The 19,613-nt window shown below is 34.5% G+C and overlaps 1 protein-coding gene across 1 annotated transcript in view; it reads right to left on the bottom strand.

The window, feature by feature from the left end:
• Positions 1 to 19,613, bottom strand: part of KDM4C (lysine (K)-specific demethylase 4C) — a 349,283-nt gene that overhangs the window by 138,155 nt on the left and 191,515 nt on the right. Inside the window, exons 10-12 of the mRNA XM_004677654.2 lie at positions 19,337 to 19,578; positions 16,666 to 16,976; positions 13,494 to 13,602 (exon numbers count right to left, since the gene is read on the bottom strand). Coding sequence (XP_004677711.1) covers positions 13,494 to 13,602; positions 16,666 to 16,976; positions 19,337 to 19,578 — 662 coding nt within the window. The remainder of the gene's footprint in view (positions 1 to 13,493; positions 13,603 to 16,665; positions 16,977 to 19,336; positions 19,579 to 19,613) is intronic.

The raw sequence follows: 19,613 nt of genomic DNA, 5'->3' as shown, positions 1-19,613 counted from the left end.
CACTGTGCCACCAGGGAGGGCCAGCTTTCTAATTTTTAAAGCTCTTTCTGAAGGAACTAATGGTGATAATTACAAATGTAATTTTTAAATATTCTATAAAGAGATCTGTATAACTCAAAAAGATTTCCAAGGCACATTACAAAATAATGCATACATAAAAGTCACTCAGTGCAAGAAAGGCCAATTAAATAGTATTTAAAAGTACAAAAGTTCACTGATAGGATTTCAGGTTCTACATTCCAACTGATGTTAAATAAACTACAACTTGTTAAGTTTTGCGCGTCAAAGAAGAATAAGACTATTAAATGAAAAGATGATTAAAGTGCCAACTGACTTGTGCTCCCCTCTCCTGTCTGTCCACCCAGAAAAAGACAGAACTTGCAAGCTGACCATACAGGGGAGAGGGAGGGGACAAAACAAGGTAGGGAAGAGCACAAGGAATGGTGGAATGGATCAGGAAAGCTTTGGTGGTAGGAGTACACTACAGAGACTCCCCTGAAGGGGAGAAATCAAAAACTGTCCAAAAATGAACAGTGGTGAAAGAAAATAAGTTTACTAATTAAAAAAATAAAATTAAATAAAATAAATACTGGACCTTCCCCCCTTCAAATGATGTATCTGTGTGAAGCTGGACTTTGTTAATAAACTCCAACCAGAGCAATATATTGTAACAGACTGAACACAGAAACAGATATAAAAATCAAATAGTATTAAATAGTTTTAAAAAAACAAAAAGTAAAACTGAAAAACTATACCACTCTTGTCTTTTTACCTATGGCTTAGTAGTATCATTTTTATGCAAATAAATGTAACTTTATGCACTTTAGTTAATTTTAAGTATGTATTTTAAATTTCAACTGTTTCCATTTTAACATCCAGCAAATGAGTATCAATAAGGTAACCCACAATAGAAAAAGAGAGGTCATTATACACACAAAGAACAACAAATACATTTGTGCATTTTCAACTAAAATGTTAGTATCAGGCCCACCCTGGTGGCACAGTGGGTTAAAACACAGCACTAAGAAGCTAAAGCATCTTCTGCTGCTGCTCCTCTCAGCAGCATATTTCAGTAGATATGACTATTCTGCTCTCCCCTGTCTGGTGAATCCTCTCACCTCCCACACCTCTAGCCTACACCCCAGTTCTTGTATGCATAAAGAAAGAAATCTTTAAGAAATAAATTATACATCAGATACCCATAAAATGCTAATGTAACAATGGAAAACAGCAAATCCCATTGTTTCATGTCTAAATCACTTAAATCAAACAGATACAGTATAATTCATTATGCATAAACTTACAATAATAGAGATATCAAAACATTTTAAAGAATGCATTCCAATTCTTTTAATTCATTGGCTTAAATAATTGAAATATTCAAAGCAGAGTTCTTATATGAAAATACCCTAAAAATCATGGTACCACTTGGAGATAGGTTTCACAGAGAATTTTAGCATTACTAAAGTTATTTTAATTTCTTAAAGAATGATAATTCTATATTTCACATGTGCTATATATTGTAATACATATCAGATAGTACTGGTTATTCCTGGAGGTTGCTAATATGATAAAGTAAAAAGAGTGCAAACTTGAGATCCTAAACGGACAGCATTCATAGTCTGTTACCTTCCAATAACAGACCTTGGGTAAATCAGGTCTCTGACCTGTTTCTTCAGTAAAAAGAAATGATAATACTACCTAAAAGAACTGTAAATAATAATCATTGATAATGTATGCAAATAGGAAGAAAGCATCACAGTAGATGCTCACAACGTGGTGGAAATAGAAGAAAATGTCTAAAAATAAGCTAATTTGTCTTTAGGAAGTTGACTACATAGCACCATAAGGAAATTATTCTGAGAATAAAACCAATGATAAGTGAAAAAGACAGGACATCAAATTCAGAGTCTGCCAGGCAAAATGACAGACAGTGGAAATAAAAACAAGCAATTCTTTATCTGTTAGGATTTTAAAGCTTCTATGGGAGAAACCATCAGCTTCTCAAGCTATTTCATTAACAGCATCTATAATACAAAGTTAAAAATAGCCAAAATAGATCTCCAAGCAAAGAAACACTAGATGCTGCAATTTATCTGTAAAACAGCTCCTCTTAGCAAATGTCAGCTCTGATTATTTACATAAAGGAAAACAAAACCTCTTAACCAATAACTAATAGGGATAGCACTTGATAGACCACAAAGAAGAGCTGCTAATTTCACATATGCATACAATACAATATACATGGACAGAGAAAAACTTCATGAAGGGCAGCCATATGTCAATTACTAGGGACACAGGACCTGAACAATTGTAGAAAATATGCAAAAATGAGAGGATATGGCAGCAAATGTTCATTCTGTTATTCTACACCCAAAGCCATCAGTTGGTTCTGTCAGTTGTACTTTTTGTTATTATTTAAATAGGCAGCACTAAATTCCCATTTTGGACTGTCTCTCCCAAGATTCTGATCTGAGATCCTTGGGAATCAGAAAACATTATAAAGCCTATTAAAAAAAGGGGGGGAGGGGCCTTGACAATATGAAAATGTTTGAGAAGCATTCAAACATGGTTACACATAATGGCATACCTTTCTCCTAAAGCTTCTAGTCTTTATTAGCATCACAACAGAAATACTGCATGTTTCCATCTTGGAAAAATTGTCCCCAGGACAAACGGGAACAACAAAACAACATCACTGAAGAATTCAGAACTCCACTTGGTATGTCTATAAAAACAGTTACCTCAAAATTTCCCTAAAACTTGGGAACTTAAGTTTCAGGAAAAAGAAAAAGAATAAAACAATGCTATGTAAAAATTCAAATGTTGGTTAAGTCACATTCTAACCATTTCACTCTTTTGGAGCTTTGGATATGTCACTGAATCCCACAGGAATGAAAAATCCCTTCCTAAAATCTGTGACGATGGTCCTCAAATGTCACTGTGCAAGAATACTGCCAGACTCAAAATAATGAAAATGAAGACCACATAGGTACTTAAAATTTAGTTTTAAAATCTATATAAATTTTTAACTTTGTATACTTAGTTCAAAATACACAGTTTTACAAATAGTGTAAATAAAATTAATGGAAATAATTTCAATGGCCTACAGGATGAAGACATCTTTGTCTGCAGGAAAAGGGAGTTGTTTGGAAGTTCAAAAAAGTAAAGTCTTAACTTTAAGTTGTATGAATTGCAATTTTGTATAGATTTTCTAAAAATCAACATCAGCAAAATCATACACTTAATACAACAGTTTACTTTTTGAAAGAATAAAATGACTGCAATTATAGTATCAAAAATTATTCCTCAAATATTTTCTACAGGACTTGAAAGTAACAAGAAATCATGAATTTAAAAGAATCAAAGTCCTAACTATCATTTTATAATCGACTACTTTCAGCACTCAGACCCCTGATCATACCAACCATGTTTAGAAAAGCTTCAAGACTGATTCTGAAAAGTATGAAGGGCAAGTACATAATATAATCTAAAAAGCTAGTTCAATCCCAGTTTTTCCAAGCACAAGGCATAATAAGAGCAAGGTGTTTTTGATTTCTATTCCCCACACTGCCCTAAAAGTCAATACCACTGAGGCTTCAGTGGAATTAGCTGACAGGGAAATTAAGCTAGCTGAGAACATCCGACTATTATTACACCGTTGAACACTAGATAAAATATCCATTAAATCTGAGTGCCAACAACATCTAGAGTTTTATGTTTAAATAACTCAGGAAAACAATGGTGTGACCTATCAACAAACATTCCAAACCAATCTACTTAACAATCTGCTGAAGTTGCTGCTGTATTGCTTAAACAGACAGAAATAAAACTATATTTATTATGAAAGTATAATATTTCCTCAAGCTAAAAAGAACTGATGGAACAAAGAGAAGAGATTGTTATATAAAAATTAATAACATTTGGAGCATGGCATGCAGTAGTCATAAAAAAGCACTTTTTTTCAAAATTTTCAGAAAAAAACATTTTTATAGAGGGGAAACACTGTTGGTGAGGAGGAATTTTCTTATATTTAACTATTTTGCTTTTCAACAAAAGGCTAGCATGGGGCAACATCTAGATAGTGCCCTTTTCTATTTGATTTTCACAGAACTGAAAACTTTCAGAGTTTGAATGAAACATTAGGATCACTTATACAGCCATTTCATTACACAGATCAGTATATGTATGAAGAGGCTCAAAGAGATTATTATAATAACATAGTTCTCAAGGCCACAAAGCAATAAACAGCCTTAGAAAGACTAACAGGCAGGTTTCATGTTGCCCAACATAAAGAGAATTATATTCACTACCATCTGACAAAAACAAATGAGTGATTCCAGTATTTAAAACGAGATTTTATTTACTGTAATACTTAAAATAACATTCATAGAATCTGAATCAATAAAAGACATCTTTATAAATTACTTGATTTATCCACTTAATAAACCCTGCAAATACAAAAAATAAAATCTATCAATACTATTAGAAAGGAGAGTTACAGCATGCATAGTGTAGGTGGGCATAATTCTCCCTCAAAATATCTACAGGCCCTCCCTGGTGGCGCGGCGGGTTAAAGCACAGCACTGAGAAGCTAAAGCCACTTCCGCATGAGTTCGATTCCCACCTGCCCCGGAGGTGACCACATGGCGTGGCAGACCTCTCCTGACCCGCCCGCTGCTCCCCTCAGCAGTGTACTTCGTCGATCTGCCTGTTCTGCTCCTCTCTCTGTCTCTGGTGAATCCTCTCACCCTCCACATCTCTGGCCTGTACCCCAGTTCCATATGAATAAATAAATCTTTAAAAAAATATATATCTATTTACCAAAGGTAAAGTAAAACTGTGATTCTAAATAAAGTCCTTTTGTTAGTAAAGTTCTTGTTTTAGTAATGTCCTTTTAAATTACCTAAGAGAGAATCTATGTACTACCAATACATACAATGGCTAAGGGATGTGTAAAAGTCAGAAAACAACACAGGAAATATGAGGCAATCCCAACTGAAAACAAATTTCTCCAATGACATAAAATCAGTGGATGTTTTAGTCTTAAAGTGTATGCTCATGACCAGTTTAGCAATTCAATGTACATTTACAATGTAAACTTGAACACAGAAAACTATCTGGGGAATATTTCAATTCTTTCAGACCTGAGCAACTGAGATTTCCCTTATACTTTATACTTAATGTGCACATTTTTCTTCAAAATAACTGAAATCCTAAGTTAAATATGTTAAATACTGGCCAAAATCCAAGAAAAAGCCCTAATTAAAGCAGCAATTTCCCTCTCTTCCAATTCTGTATCTAAATATTTAATTCATTACTAAATGAATTACAGTATTAATATGGACAGACTGTCCGAAAAATGAATTGCTTAACACTGCCTGAAATACATTCTAATTTTAACACTGAAGGCATGAAGACATTACAGAGGGGGACTGGGATCTAGGCTATCTTTAATTTCAAAGAGATGCTAAACAGCTTATTAAAGTACTATACTTGTTGAACTGATGATTTATAAAGAGTCATCCAGAAGGATCAGATTAGAGAAAATCAGAGCCATGACCAGAACATTAATCTAATTTTTGTCAATATTCAAACCTTAAGTGGAATCACCTCATCACTTGAGTAAACACTGCACAGATGGGTATCTGTACCTTTCCAGCTTCCTGTTTAATTGTTCTAGAGATCATACTTGAAGAGTGATTAAAAACAGTTTTAGTCCAGTGGCAATGAACTTAACATACTGTTGGGGAGAAAGAATGCCTTAAACAAATTCCACAGACACAGGTTTTGTGGACTCCCCCAACTGCAGACCAAAACAGAGCAAGACACAAGAAATGACAAATCCCATATCATCATCATCATCACTGAAGGGAGGATTGCTGGAAACTGAGGGTGAAGTTAAGCAGCCAGGTCTGCTTATCTGTCTGATATATAACCAGACATGTGTGTCTTGGGGGTTTCCTGGCTCTTGGCTTTTCACCAGCTCTCAGTGTGCTGTTGGGATTACAACTCAGCAAACTGGCAGAACACAATTATCAATTTATCTCCTTCTCTCTATCCCCAAGTTATTAATTTCTTCATTTCCCCTTCTTTCATAAATAAAGCCTTTATTAATCTTTTTTTGTGTGCCTTACAGTTAAGTACTGTTATGTCTTATAATAAGTCCCTTTAAACACATGGGTAAGGAACCAGTCAGGCAACCCATTTCATATCAGGGTTGTCCTGTAACAACATCACCACATGTTATTTCAAAATGCAAACAATCCCTTTATGAACCTGTAGGTTAGGAGGGCTAATCATTCTCACATTTTAAACAAGAGGAAGCTAATGCCAAAGAAAAGAAGTACATACATAGGACACAGGACTCCGGTCAAAATCTATTGTGCTCAACAACCAGAAAAGACAAACTCATACCATTTGCAGCAACATAGATGGAGCTAGAAGGGACCATGCTTAGTGAAATAAGCCAGAAAGAAAAAGAAAAATACCAGATGGTTTCACTCACAACAGGAGTGTAAAGGATCAGAAGAAAGAAAAAAGAAAGCAATTGTAATAAAGTGAAAATGAAAATCAACAAACAACTATAAACCAGAGGCGTTCTATGAGGGGTGGAGAGGAGAACAGGATCAAAACTGGGATGGAAAGAACACACAGAACTATGGTGATGGCACATGAGTGAATTGGTGATGGGAAGTCCACAGGGATTACAACTGAGATGAAAAAATGTACAAAATGAAGAATGATATAAAACAAATTATACACACACACATAAATAAAAAGACTTTTATTGTGTATTAGTTAGCCAGATGTGCTCTTCAGGGTGTATTCAAAAGATTTTGCAATTTCTTATGTTATATGTCCTGGAGGCATTACTTAGCCAGGATCCACTTTTACTTTAAATGTCTAACTTACAATATAAAGCATAAATTTGATGACAGTCCTATGGTAGAAGAATAGTTAGGGTGACTCTCATCTTATCCTCTCACTTTTCCCAACCCAAAACCAAAGCCAGGCAGGTAAATGCTCTTGACCTGTGCCTTGCTTATGGTTGTTTTGTTTTTGTTTTTGTTTTCCAAGCATACCTTTAACTAAGGGCACACACAGTTTTTTAAGAGACCATCTTTGTATGTCTGAGGAATCTTAAGAGTTCTGATTTCCCAGCCTCTACTCTTATCCCAACATATTTCCCCAACAAGCACAGCATTAGTTCTCCTTTCCCAATCTGGATGTCCTTTTTCTCTAAATCCCCACCCCCTTGGAGTTCCCTCATTTCTTAAGACCTCTATTATTACTCTCCTCCCACTCCTCATAAAAATACCACAACAGTAACAACAAATATCAATTATGTGCAAAACACTTTTCTGTATGCTTTAGTCTCTTAACCTTCAAAACAATTCCATGTAGGGTGCTGGAGCTGGTTGACTATGATTATAGACATGGAGAATACTAGCCTTTTTATGTTTTTGCTTCTCCAGGCATGAATGAAGATTAGGTTTTTTAATTTTTATTTTTATTTATACTAGTTTTTAACTGAAGGGTTATCTGTTAATATAGTCCATTACATTGACAATCCATGTCTCTTTAAAATACCTTTTTTTTTTTTCAAAAGAAATGCTTATTATATTTTTTCTTATTTTTCAGCATATAAGATTTAAATCATCTGATAACAAACGTATTTTCTTATAAACTTTCAAGTTTACACTCATAGTCACTAACACAATTCAAATGACAATATAGTAAGTTTATTCATGCCAATCACTATGTGTTCATGAAATTTGAACACAAATCCTGTTTACCTGTTAGGCTTGCCCTTACTTTACAATTGCTTATCACTCAACCAAAAATAAAATAAGTACAAAAGCAGTGACTGTACTGAAAATCAACTGCAGAAAATGCTAAAAATTATTTTTTTAAGATTCATCCCTTTATGCATACACAACTGGGATATAGGTCAGAGTTCAGGGGCTATGAGAGGATTCACCAGAACAGAGTGGGGAGAAGAACAGGCAGAATGATGAAGTACACTACTGAGGGGCAGAGCAGGGGAGACAGGGGAGGTCTGCTGTGCCATTTGGATCACCTGTATAGCCGAGGATCAAACTCACACCCAAGCAGCTGCAGCTAGCTTGTAGTGCTGCATCATAACCCACTGCACCACCTGGGAGGGCCCAAAAATGCTACAAATTTTACATTGAAAACAAACATAACAAAATGTTCAAAAGTAGCAATATGTTAGGAAACAAATATACATGTATGCAAGATGAGCGCCTCAAAGAACAATCAATGAACCATGAACATTAAGAAAAGGGAACTGACAAAATTAATGTTCAAAATACTGATGTCATCACAGGATGTCTATTTGCCTAATATCAGTTCAAGACACGTTCTGGAGTTTGCGCAGCTCCAGTTTGCTATCTAACATGATAGTTAGAAGAAGCAAGTATGAATCTAAAATTTTTTTAATCTGATGTCATGCTGGGAATCAAGACAGATGAATAGGTAGCTACATCTGTAGATAGGTAGTGGGAGAATGAATGAGGAAGAAAGGAGGGGAGGAAAAAGAGGGGAATAAAGAAATGAAAGTGCTGGCTAGAAACTATCACAATGGGATATCATTATTGTAGGAAACCTTAAGTCTGCAAGGCACTTAGCCATATCTGTAATGTGTCAGTTTCATTTTGACTATGAGTACATTCTAGGATTGAACATAAAGAAGTTTCCAATGTAAGATATAAAACTGAGCCACTGCCATATTTTGTTACATATTTATATGTGTGTACATGCATGCATATATAGATATTTAATTAAAACAGATTGTTTTCCTATACACATATACATACAGAGAATATTTCCTGGACATGAATTTACAGTATATATTTATTAAAGTGGTTATTTGTTTCATTGGTTGATTTTAGGTTACTGATCACCATGTCCTTCCTATTCTTGGATCCACAGAGTGATTTCAGCCACAAAAATTGACCTTGTTTCTCAAGGGGAAGGCAAAAAGAAAGGCATAATGTAAGGTTACAAGTAGTATGATAAAACTAAGTACAGAATATAGGACAGTATACATAGCAAAGGATGAATAGGTGGTGAAAAGTAGATGAAAATTATTCCAAGAAGAAAAAGCGTATCACAGATAAAGTAATGGTTTAATGAAAAGCAGAAAAGCCTAATGTAACAAACTATAGTCAGATGGAGAAAAAGTTTTCTGATTGGGGGGAAGGGTGGATTCATACAGGGCAAATGAGGAAATGAAACTAGAAAGCGATGCTCGTAGATCATGAATGGCTTTAAAGTCACTTATCGTGTACAAAAGCTGCAATATTTAGGCATATGTGTTAGAGTTTTTGAGCATGCATTCTCATCAGCCACAAAAAAAGAAAGACACATTTCTGAGCTTGTCTATACTATACCTGGATATCAATCACATGGGCAAATAGCCAGAAACCTTCAAAAATAAAATCACCCACGAATGTACTTTCTTGTAAAGTCTTTTTCAATTCAACATGTGTATAATTAACTTAATAATAGGAAAAGGTAAAGAATTTTAAGGATCACCTCATATAGCTGTCTACATATTAAAAGAACATCAGAGGTGGGTTAGTAATTTCTTTTAAGTTATCAATAATTAATATGTAGTACAGATTTAAGATCATTTTTTAATAACAGCAAAAACATGAATTAGATGGTAGTTTTTTTGGGAAGAGGCTAAATTTTACACCACTCTTCTTATGTATTCTCTGCTCCACCACCACAGACCCTTGGGCTTTGCTACTGAGCACGGAAAATCTTCCAGAAAAGAACAGGAACCCCTCATAGTCCTGTAATTACTAGACCTGTCACCAATCAGAATTATCTTGACAGTTTAAGGCATTTGGGTATCAAAAAGTCACTGCACTGTGTTAAAAAAAAAAAAAAAAAAGAACAACCCTTATCTTCCAATTGCATGTAGGTTTCCCAGAGGTGCTAGATCAGTAAATTTTTCTTTTACTGCTTTTCTGTATGGGAATCAAATTCCATCTCAGAATAAAAATGCTCATTCACTAATAGGAGATGATGATTGTTGTTTAGAGATATAATTTCTCAAATGCTCTAATTGACTATGTTCCTACTGGGATACACACCTACTTCCATCTAAGCAGCAAAAGGAGCTGAGAAGTTAGGATAGAGAATTCCCAGAAGTAGGCAGTTTGGAGATGTATGCTTCCAGACACCTCTAAACCAATAGTTTATCACTTTCCAATAATGATAATGTCCATTCACTTCCAACTATACAGAGACCAATAGCTGAAGCATCACTATTCAAGTGCCTGGTAATATAAATAATGCACCACCGGCCAAAGAACAGTTTCCATTTTCAGCCTAAAATCCATTTTCAGCTTTTAAAAATCTTCAGTCATCATTGAAATTCCCTGATTTTTCTTAACAATTCTCAAAAATCTGCAGAGTGCCACAAGAGTCCTTAACATATTAAAATAGAGTGAGAGACTGCTGAAAGGCTATAATCATCAATGTTTCAGCAAGATATTTAACCTCAAACCCTTGAGATGAATTCGTTAAACCAATTCATCTATAAATTTTGCAAGCTATACTGACTGAAATCAGAATTGCTCTCAAAGGAGAAACTCTAGGCCAATTTATGATGGCACATATCAAAATAAACTCCCTAGGAAAATAAGGATACTGCAAAAAAATTTTTTTTCTCATATGTTAGCATAGTTCTCCAAGAACATAAGTTGAAGATAGGTGCCGATGGGGGAAGGTAATTAAAATTTATAAGTAATGTAGATTAATTATTAATTATTTTATACAGAATTATCCTTTTTCTTGAAACTAAGAGGGAAGTAGTTTGAGGAAGAAGAATTTAACATGATTAGATATGAAAATTAACACAAATAGGCTTCATTACTTGTATTTCTAGAGACAGAATTCCACCTTGAATTGATGTTACAGAAACTATCATCACCAGATCACCAAACACTGATAATTTTTCTGAAACAATGAAATATAAAAGAGAAAAAGCAAAAAAAAAAAAAAAATCTGCCAAAGATGTCTACTCTGATAAATTTATTTAAACTAAGAAGCTTGAAAGTAAGATTCATGATACTCTCTATACAGCTTCTTCAAAGACACATGACCTAATTAATTTTATTTAAGCAATAAAGGCAAATATCTCCAGAAAGGTCTCTTTACAGAAAACCTTCTTGAACTGATCCTTGCAGTCATGGAAAAAAAAATTTAAAGGCCCTCATGATACAACAAGACATGTAGGAAAGAAAGAAGTGGCTGAGTAATGGTCTGATTTTTCACTGAAGATAACAAAAAAGACATATTTGAAAAGAACTAACAAAAACTAAAAGACAAAAACAAATGAATGAATCTATCCAGGAATGGCTACTGTTTGTAAATAAAGCTGTTGTACTTTACATTCAAACCACATCACCACAATGTAACTAAAAATATAATTGTTTTGCCAAACAAAGCATAACATGATATGGAAGTATTATATATATATATATATATAATTTCTCACACAAGAGGGTGTTACTAATTTAAAGGATTTAAGTTTAAAATAGAAAAGTGCAAAGACTATAGCATGTTAATTCCATGATTTTATATCTTTTGAGATGAATTTCTCTTCTTCTTATAGAATATTTTAAGATGTCAGAAATAACCAATTTTATCCATCATCTGAAAGGGAAAGACTTTCACTAATATTATGGCAAGATTATGTGAAACAAATATTTATCCTAAAATCAAAATTCATTTATTTATTTCTACCTTTGATCTCTTTATAGTATCCACTGCCATTAGGTCAACTTCTTTTTCATTGTTGTTTAATTTGTATGTGTGTGTATGTATGTATATGTAATGTATATATGTCTATGTATGTGCGTGTGTCTGTACATCATTTTTTAATTTATATCTTTTACCAAATAAGTGCATTGTGTAGTCCCTGTAAAATTCCAACCCCTAGTTCACCTGTGAACTATTCTTGTGTCTGCTTATGTCCAGTATCTCTTGTAGGTCATTGAAGACAAATGCTTAGCCCTTGCCTTTTGTTCAATAAAAATTGAAAAAATGAAAAACACTTGAACTCATTTAATGAAATTTACTATCCTTTTACTATTTACTTGTCTATCCTGGGTATCAGTTCTCTTTTAATTGCTTATTCTTCAATTTCCAAGTTAATAATCACTAACATTTGAGTATAATGCTTTACTTTTCACAAGGCAGTGTCCCATTTGATAGTCTCCCCAAAAGGTTGAGTATGGAGACACGGTATGTAAGATTTTAAGTAAGTGGAATACAGAGGTTGTTTTGTTAAAGGTTACATACTTTCTGCACCAGTCTTCCTTCCAAGAAAATTTATCATCCAATTGAGTTGATTCTTCTTAGCAACTACTTTTTAACATTTCTTTTCTTTTTTAAATGTATATATTCTACATCATTGTATATTCCCCATAAAATTCCCACCACCAGTTCACCCATGACCTTTCACCATAGTCCCTTGTGCTCTTCTCTCCCATTTTGATCCCTTTTCCTCCCCCTCCCTTGTCTCTTATTTTTGTTACCTGCTTTGTTATTATTATCATTATTATTTTATCATCATCATCATCATCATTTTCCCCCAATTCATGACTTGATTCCCATATAAGTGAAACCATCCCAGTTATCTGTTTTTGGGCATTTGGGTTGTTTCCATATCTCACCTATTGTGAATAGTGCTGCAATAAACATAGGGTGCAGGTATCTTTTTTTTTGTATCCTTTGGATAGATCCCTAGTTGTTGAATTGGTGGGTCATATGGTAGTTCCATTTTTAGGAGTTTAAAATTAGTAATATCTATATATATTTTATATCATTCTTCATTTTGCACATTTTCTCCATCTCAGTTGAAATCCCCATGGTCTTCCCACCACCAATTCACCCATGTGCCATCACCACAGTCTAATGCACTCTTTCCACTCCAGTTCTGATCCCATTCTCCCTTCCACCCCCATAAAATGTCTCTGGTTTATAGTTGTTCATTGTTTTCATTTTTACTCTATACTTTTGTTTGTCTCTCTCTCTCTCTCTCTCTCTCTCTTCCCCCCAACCCCTTACACTCCTGCTATGAGTGAAAATATCTGGTATTTTTCTTTTTCTTTCACTAAACATGATTCTCTTTTTTGGGCATTTGGGTTGATTCCACATCTTTCCTACTGTAAACAGAACAGCAATAAACATGGGGGTGCAGGTCGCCTTTTGAATCAAAGTTTTTGTGTCCTTTGGGTAGATACTTAGGAATGGGACTGCTGGGTCATATGGAAGCTTTATTTTTATCCTTTTAAGGAACCTCCAAACAGCTTTCCATAGTGGTTGTATCAGCTTGTACTCCCACTATCCATTTTTTTTGTAACAGCTTTTTATAAAAACTGACAGAATAAGGGCTAAATGATATACAGTATATACAGAATAAATACAGAAAAAAATTACAAGCTCACCTTCATCACTTGTTGCTTGCTGCTTCACTAGAGTCATTGGGGATCTTGCTGGAGGCTTACTAAGTGGATGGCGCCAGCTTTTAGCCGTTTTGGTCTCTCCCTCTATTCTCTAATTATGGGACAAAAATGGGTGGAATCAAATAGTTAAATAATTATTTTTAACAAAAATCTATGGTTTGCAATGACTTATGACAGTATACTTATGAATAACTCATACTTATTTACCTCATAGGGAAATTCACTCTTTTTAAAGAAATTTAAATCTTAAAGTCAAAAGAAATAGGACACCATTTTACTATTAATGTTACCACGAAATCAATTAATTATCTTTCTACTTCACAATAATAAAATACTATCTGAAGTCAGAGTATGCTAATAAAATCTGTAAAAAAAACTAGTAGTTACCAAGTTTACAGTAGTTCTCTAACCTAATTTAAACTCAATATTTTGGATTACACATTCATTATAATCTAGAATCTAAGTACTTGGTAACTTCCATCCTATCACATGGAAGTATCTGGCAGGTAGCTTTGCTTTCTATGCCAAACAAAAAGCAATATTGCCAACTGAAGTCCATGTCCTTCCATTCAGAAATGACTAACCCTTCTTTTGAGGATCAAGTAAGAAATAAACAATTGTGCTTTCATTTATATGTCATTCTGTCTTATATTAATGTCATATTGTAACCACTTAAATTTTATATAAAATATTATGTTCTGGGCAGAAAACATTTTACTTTTAAAATTAAAGGTAAAAATCACAATGTACTCTGATATCTTTCAGCTAGCACTTGCTGAAACAAGCATTCCTGCCTAAGGAATTAAAAAAAAAAATAGCAGAAGGGTTGGGAGGTGAATTAAGGGGAATTATTTCTGAGACAGTTTGAAACTAGTTGGTTTTAATCAACAGTTGACTAATTTCCTTGCATGCTGAAGAAAGAATGGCAAAAGTAGGGAAATAAAGCTGACATCAGAACACATAATCATGATGAAAAGTCTGAGAGCAGTCTAAATACTGGGATGTAGAAAAGATAACAAAATTATACAAATGTATATTTATCTGCAGTTTATAATAGCTAAAATTTAATGTCTACAATAAGATACATTTTTTTAAGCCCTTACTGTGTGCCATCCGGTGCTAAGAGCTGAGCTACAAGTGGACTTAGTTCACCAAGTCCTTGTTTTCTAGGAGTATACAGCAGAGCAAGAGCAGGGCACAAATAATAGAAGAGTAAAAATTGAATACTAACCAGAAAATATGCACAGGAGGAAAAAATAAAGCAGGACAAAGGAATGAAAATAGATAAGAAACAGACTATTTTATATGTTCATCAAAAAAAGGCCTAACAAGGAAACATTTGAGCAGAGAAATCTTTAGTACAATGAGAGAGAAAGATATTAAACTCTCTAAGGAAGAATATCTGGGGCAGTAAGAATTATATGTAAAGACCAAACGTATATGGTCTATTCCTAGAAAAGCATGAAGCACAGTAATAGACAGACAGAAGCTCTTTTAAAAAATAATATCCCCTCAGAAGACTGGCTAAATCTAAGAGCGACTAGCATATGCACAGTACTAAACTTAGACACTAAGAAAACCCTTCAAAAATACACAAAAATGCAATAATCTTTATTACTTAGATGGGCTGTATTAACACCCCGATAAAGGACTATCAAGGAGAGAGGGAAAGGAAGTGTAGGTGAAGGATCAGGGACAGTGGCAGACCAAGTCACTCCAAGTAACGTAGCCAAGAATGGCATTTGCTTTTCTGCGTCATTAATTTTTGTTCAGTGAAATTATGATAAAATTAATGTAAAAAACATCTTCACTGAAAGCAAGGAAATAAAAAGTTACTGTTATTTTAAAGGAAATGAATGAATATAATTTAAACAAACATTTGATGCATTGATCATTCCAAACAGATTACCAGTATCTACTCTGCTATCTTTAATCACAACATGAAATTAAGTTGTAAATTTTGTTTACTAGAATATAAACAACAATTTTCCTGTTAGTCGTATTTTCAAATAAATGATACCAAAATTTTCTATTTTTCAAGTTCTTTATACATATCTTATAATTCAATAGGATATATAATCATACTTAAAATGATCAAAGTTATTGTGGTAAATTAGGAAATTATATTTAAATAACAATCTAAAACTATTTACAAATAGAGTATTCCAAGTTGATTTCCTAATTTAATCTTCTCTGCTACTTAAAGATAGGAAAAAGCCAGGTAAGATGAAGTGAGCAGAAGCAATCAAGAAGTGGGACTGAAGGGAAAAAAAAAAAAAAAAAAAGGAGGGAGTGGAACTATTCAGTGACCAGCAAGATTTATCTACTCAAGTACTCCAGGCTCTCCTTATCACTTAAATTCCTTGATCAAGTATTATAGCCCAAAAGAGATTAATGAATTCTGACAATCACTACACACGATCGTAGTTTGGCTAATCCACTCATAATTTTATGGTTACAACGGTGATTTATGCTAAAAGCATATAATACTAACAATGTACAAAAAAAGGCAAGAAACAGAAGCTAAGCAGAGTCAAAATGGGGAGCCTCTGAATCTAGAGAAGGCTTGAATTTTCTGGGAGGTAAGAGGCCTGTTTACAACTGGGCGAAGGACCAAAAGAAAGGTAAGCTGATTACAGAGAGTTCATGAGGAAAGAGTAAAGAGGAAGCAAGCATAAACACGAGAGCCCTAATGGTAAAATAAAAATGGTAAGACCCAAAAATATTAACTGTTGGCAGCAAGAGGTCAGAGCCATATGGGTGAATGACTTCTAGCCTGATTAATAGTACAGATAACTGAACCATTCATTTTCTTGACTGTATCAATGGCACCTTTGTAATAGCCTACTATAGTTTTCCAAGAAGGTATTTTTGAAAGAAACTTGAGTATGCAACATCTTTCTGTACTATTCTTACAATTGCATACAAATCTATAATTAACTCAAAGTTAAATTTTAGAATAAAATTTTAATTAAGCTCCAACAGGTGACCAAGAGTTCAATGTTCTGAATTATCACCAAGGGAGCCAACAAGCTTACCTCCTATCATCAAAGGAAATCAGATTAACACTCATAAATGTGAAATGTTCTTTCTGTCCCAAAGCAAGATTTCGTAACATACAATGAATACAGTAAAAATGGACATTTCAACATACACTGGGGACTTTGAAGCCATTTCTCTCTCCACTGGGGATGACCTGGACTTCCCCAGGTTCAAGGCCACTCCTGCGGCTCTCCACATCACTCTCTTCTCCCTCTGTCAACACACTATTACTCTCTGCCACTGAGGAGCATGACTCAGGTGACTTTGGCCATGGAATCTTGGGTGGGTCTGATTCTTCAGACATTATATGGCCACTAGATATGGAATCAGCCTCATTGGGATTCGAAGGTGGAATTATGGCAAAGGCTTGGTGATCCTCAGCTTTTATCTCCTCTTTTATAGATGTGCTTAAGCAGTTGTTTCCTGAAGAGTAAAACAAAAGACTGTTAATAAACCTTGCAGTGTATATTATTAATGAGTAGATTTGTTAAACTATTCTTATCTGAATCCCTATCTTCTGAATTCCCATACAAAGTTCCACAGAATATGACTGGTCACCAAAGCCCAATTCAGTTTTCATAGCTGCTAAGGTAGACGTTGGAGATTAGCAAAAGGAAATGCGTGCCAAAAAAGTAAATGATTAAAAAGAAATTCTATTACAAATCTTTCTCAAAAACTGGGACAATAATAATAATTAGCCAAAGTCTTTGATATGTTTCAAAAAACAAGAATTTTTATCAAATATGTGATATTAAGAGTTGCTACTGATAAAACATTCTACCTTAGAGGACATATGTAGAGTACACATGTAAGGTTGTGCAGATCAAATAAAAAGTATTTCCTACATTAAACCTGCATCATAAACTACCAACATAAAGGGAGAAAAGTATCACAAATACGTCGCTTCCCTTGCCACCTCTATATACTCCCTTCTCTCTCCCTCCCAACACACACACACACACATACACACACACGCACACACAATTTCCTTCACTCATTACATACTAACTTTGATGCTATAACTAGTCAAGTCTTCTACATAAATGTTTTTCCAAGTCTCAAAACCTGTAGGTCAAATGCAAGGAATAAATGTCAATGTTAATAATAAAACTGTTTGGACCCGCCCTGATGGAGCAACGGGTTATAGCACAGCACTGTGAAGCTCTCCTGAAGCCACTGCAGCTTGAGTTCAATCCCTGGCCAGGGAGCTGACCTACATGGCGTGGCAGACCTCTCTTGACATGTCCGCTGCTCCCCTCAGCAGTGTATTTCAATTGATCTACCTGTTCTGCTCACCACTCTATCTCTGGTGAATCCTCTCATCCCCCACACCTCTGGCCTGTAACCCAGTTCTGTAAACATAAATAAATAAATCTTGAAAAAATAAGTGAATAATAAATGAATGGATGAATAAACAAGCAAACAAACAGTTTGGCCTGAGCCTAAGCCATGAAGTAATTCAAAACCTGGTTAATTAACCCCTTTGTGTAAAAAATTATGGGTGAAAGTCTATGAAGATATACTTATCTGTAGTGCATAACTGTTTCCCACCACTACCTTCTCCACCTTGCAATCTTCATTCCATTAGCCACACATAACTCAAATATCACTCATTTCAAGAAACCGTGTCTTATCATTCTCCTATTTCAAATATTTGCTTAGTATACCAACAATCTTCTATGCCACCTCATCATGGAACTTACCATGTAAGAATATATGTTTATTTGTTTAACGCTAGAAAAGTATAAACTCACTGATAAAAAAATTATGATTTAGAGTTGAGTAACAAAGATATTTCAAGAGGAAAAGGTAGTAAGGATGAAAAAATAGTGAAGGATAAGATTCATTAGGTCTAGGATATGGAGTTTTTCCTTTTCTCAGTAGAATATGAGTAAGATTAAGAAGGTTGAGACAACTACTAAAGGACAATCTTTTTAAAAGATCCCTATGATCACTATATGAAGAACTGATGAGCAGAGTGGATGATAGAAAAATAAGAGGAAACAATTTCTGCTATTGTACAGACAAGAGATTACATTGTCTTGAACTAGGAGAAGAGGGTGGGGCGGGGTGGGGGAGTGACCAGATTTAAGGGATTCACCAAATTACAGGACAGACCAGATGAAGGTTATGAAAAGAAATAAAATATTATCAATAAGCCTGATTAGTAAAAAGACAAAATCTCCAACAAACACTGAAGTATTGAAGCCATTTCAGAGAAATAAGTTATACTGGGAGGGTGGAGGGGGCAGCTGGGGCGGGAGGAAAGAACAAAGTAGGTAAGTTTTATAGATGATGGCTTTTAAAGAAAAGCATTTAGGAGACTTTATACAACATTTCACAAGAGGGACTATTTTTGCTGTTCTTTTTAAAAACCTTGACCTTTATTTTCTTAATGCTAAGACAAAAGCTAAGAATCTATAAAGAATTATCTGTAACTGGTTATTTCTGTACCATGTGAATTCATGTGTAGTGTTTCAAAAAACTTATTGTATATTATAAATTGAGTTACACTCAAGAAAATTCATTTTAGAATCTTCTTTTTCATTAAATCAAAAAGCACTGCAATTTGTCTCACAATTTCATTATACCTAGCATAGGTGCTCCTGACTTTTATAACACTCACTTGTGTTTATGGTTAAGTTACTCTATAACTTTAGATAGACTATAGGTTAACCTATGTGGAAAAGTATGGTGTCTGCCCTAGGAAACATGGGCTTAAGAGGTTCAGATCATAAACCATTTACTGTTTGTAAGTAAAATATAATCAGTCAATTTCTCACCAGAGAGCCTAGCATTATTGGATAAATTCCGATCCAGCTGCATCTTGATAGCAGAAGCCTTTTCCTCTAAAGATTCTTCTATGTTCCCCAGCTTAGCTGATTCTTCTGTCTTTTCACTGACCTTGAGGTCATTTGTGTCTCCATGAGCTGTAGGTCCCACTATCCCCTCGACAGAAGCCACCAGCACTTCCTCATTCCCCTCATTCTTAGGTCTCTTAGAGTGAGAACTGGTGCACTGAGGACTATTAACAAGAGAAGTTTGGTCACTGTATAATGT

This window comes from Condylura cristata, unplaced genomic scaffold, assembly GCF_000260355.1.
Source record: "Condylura cristata isolate star-nosed mole 26May11 unplaced genomic scaffold, ConCri1.0 scaffold00006, whole genome shotgun sequence".
Taxonomy (NCBI): domain Eukaryota; kingdom Metazoa; phylum Chordata; class Mammalia; order Eulipotyphla; family Talpidae; genus Condylura; species Condylura cristata.
The sequence above is the reverse complement of the archived record's forward strand: the minus strand, read 5'-3'. Positions and strand labels throughout refer to the sequence as shown.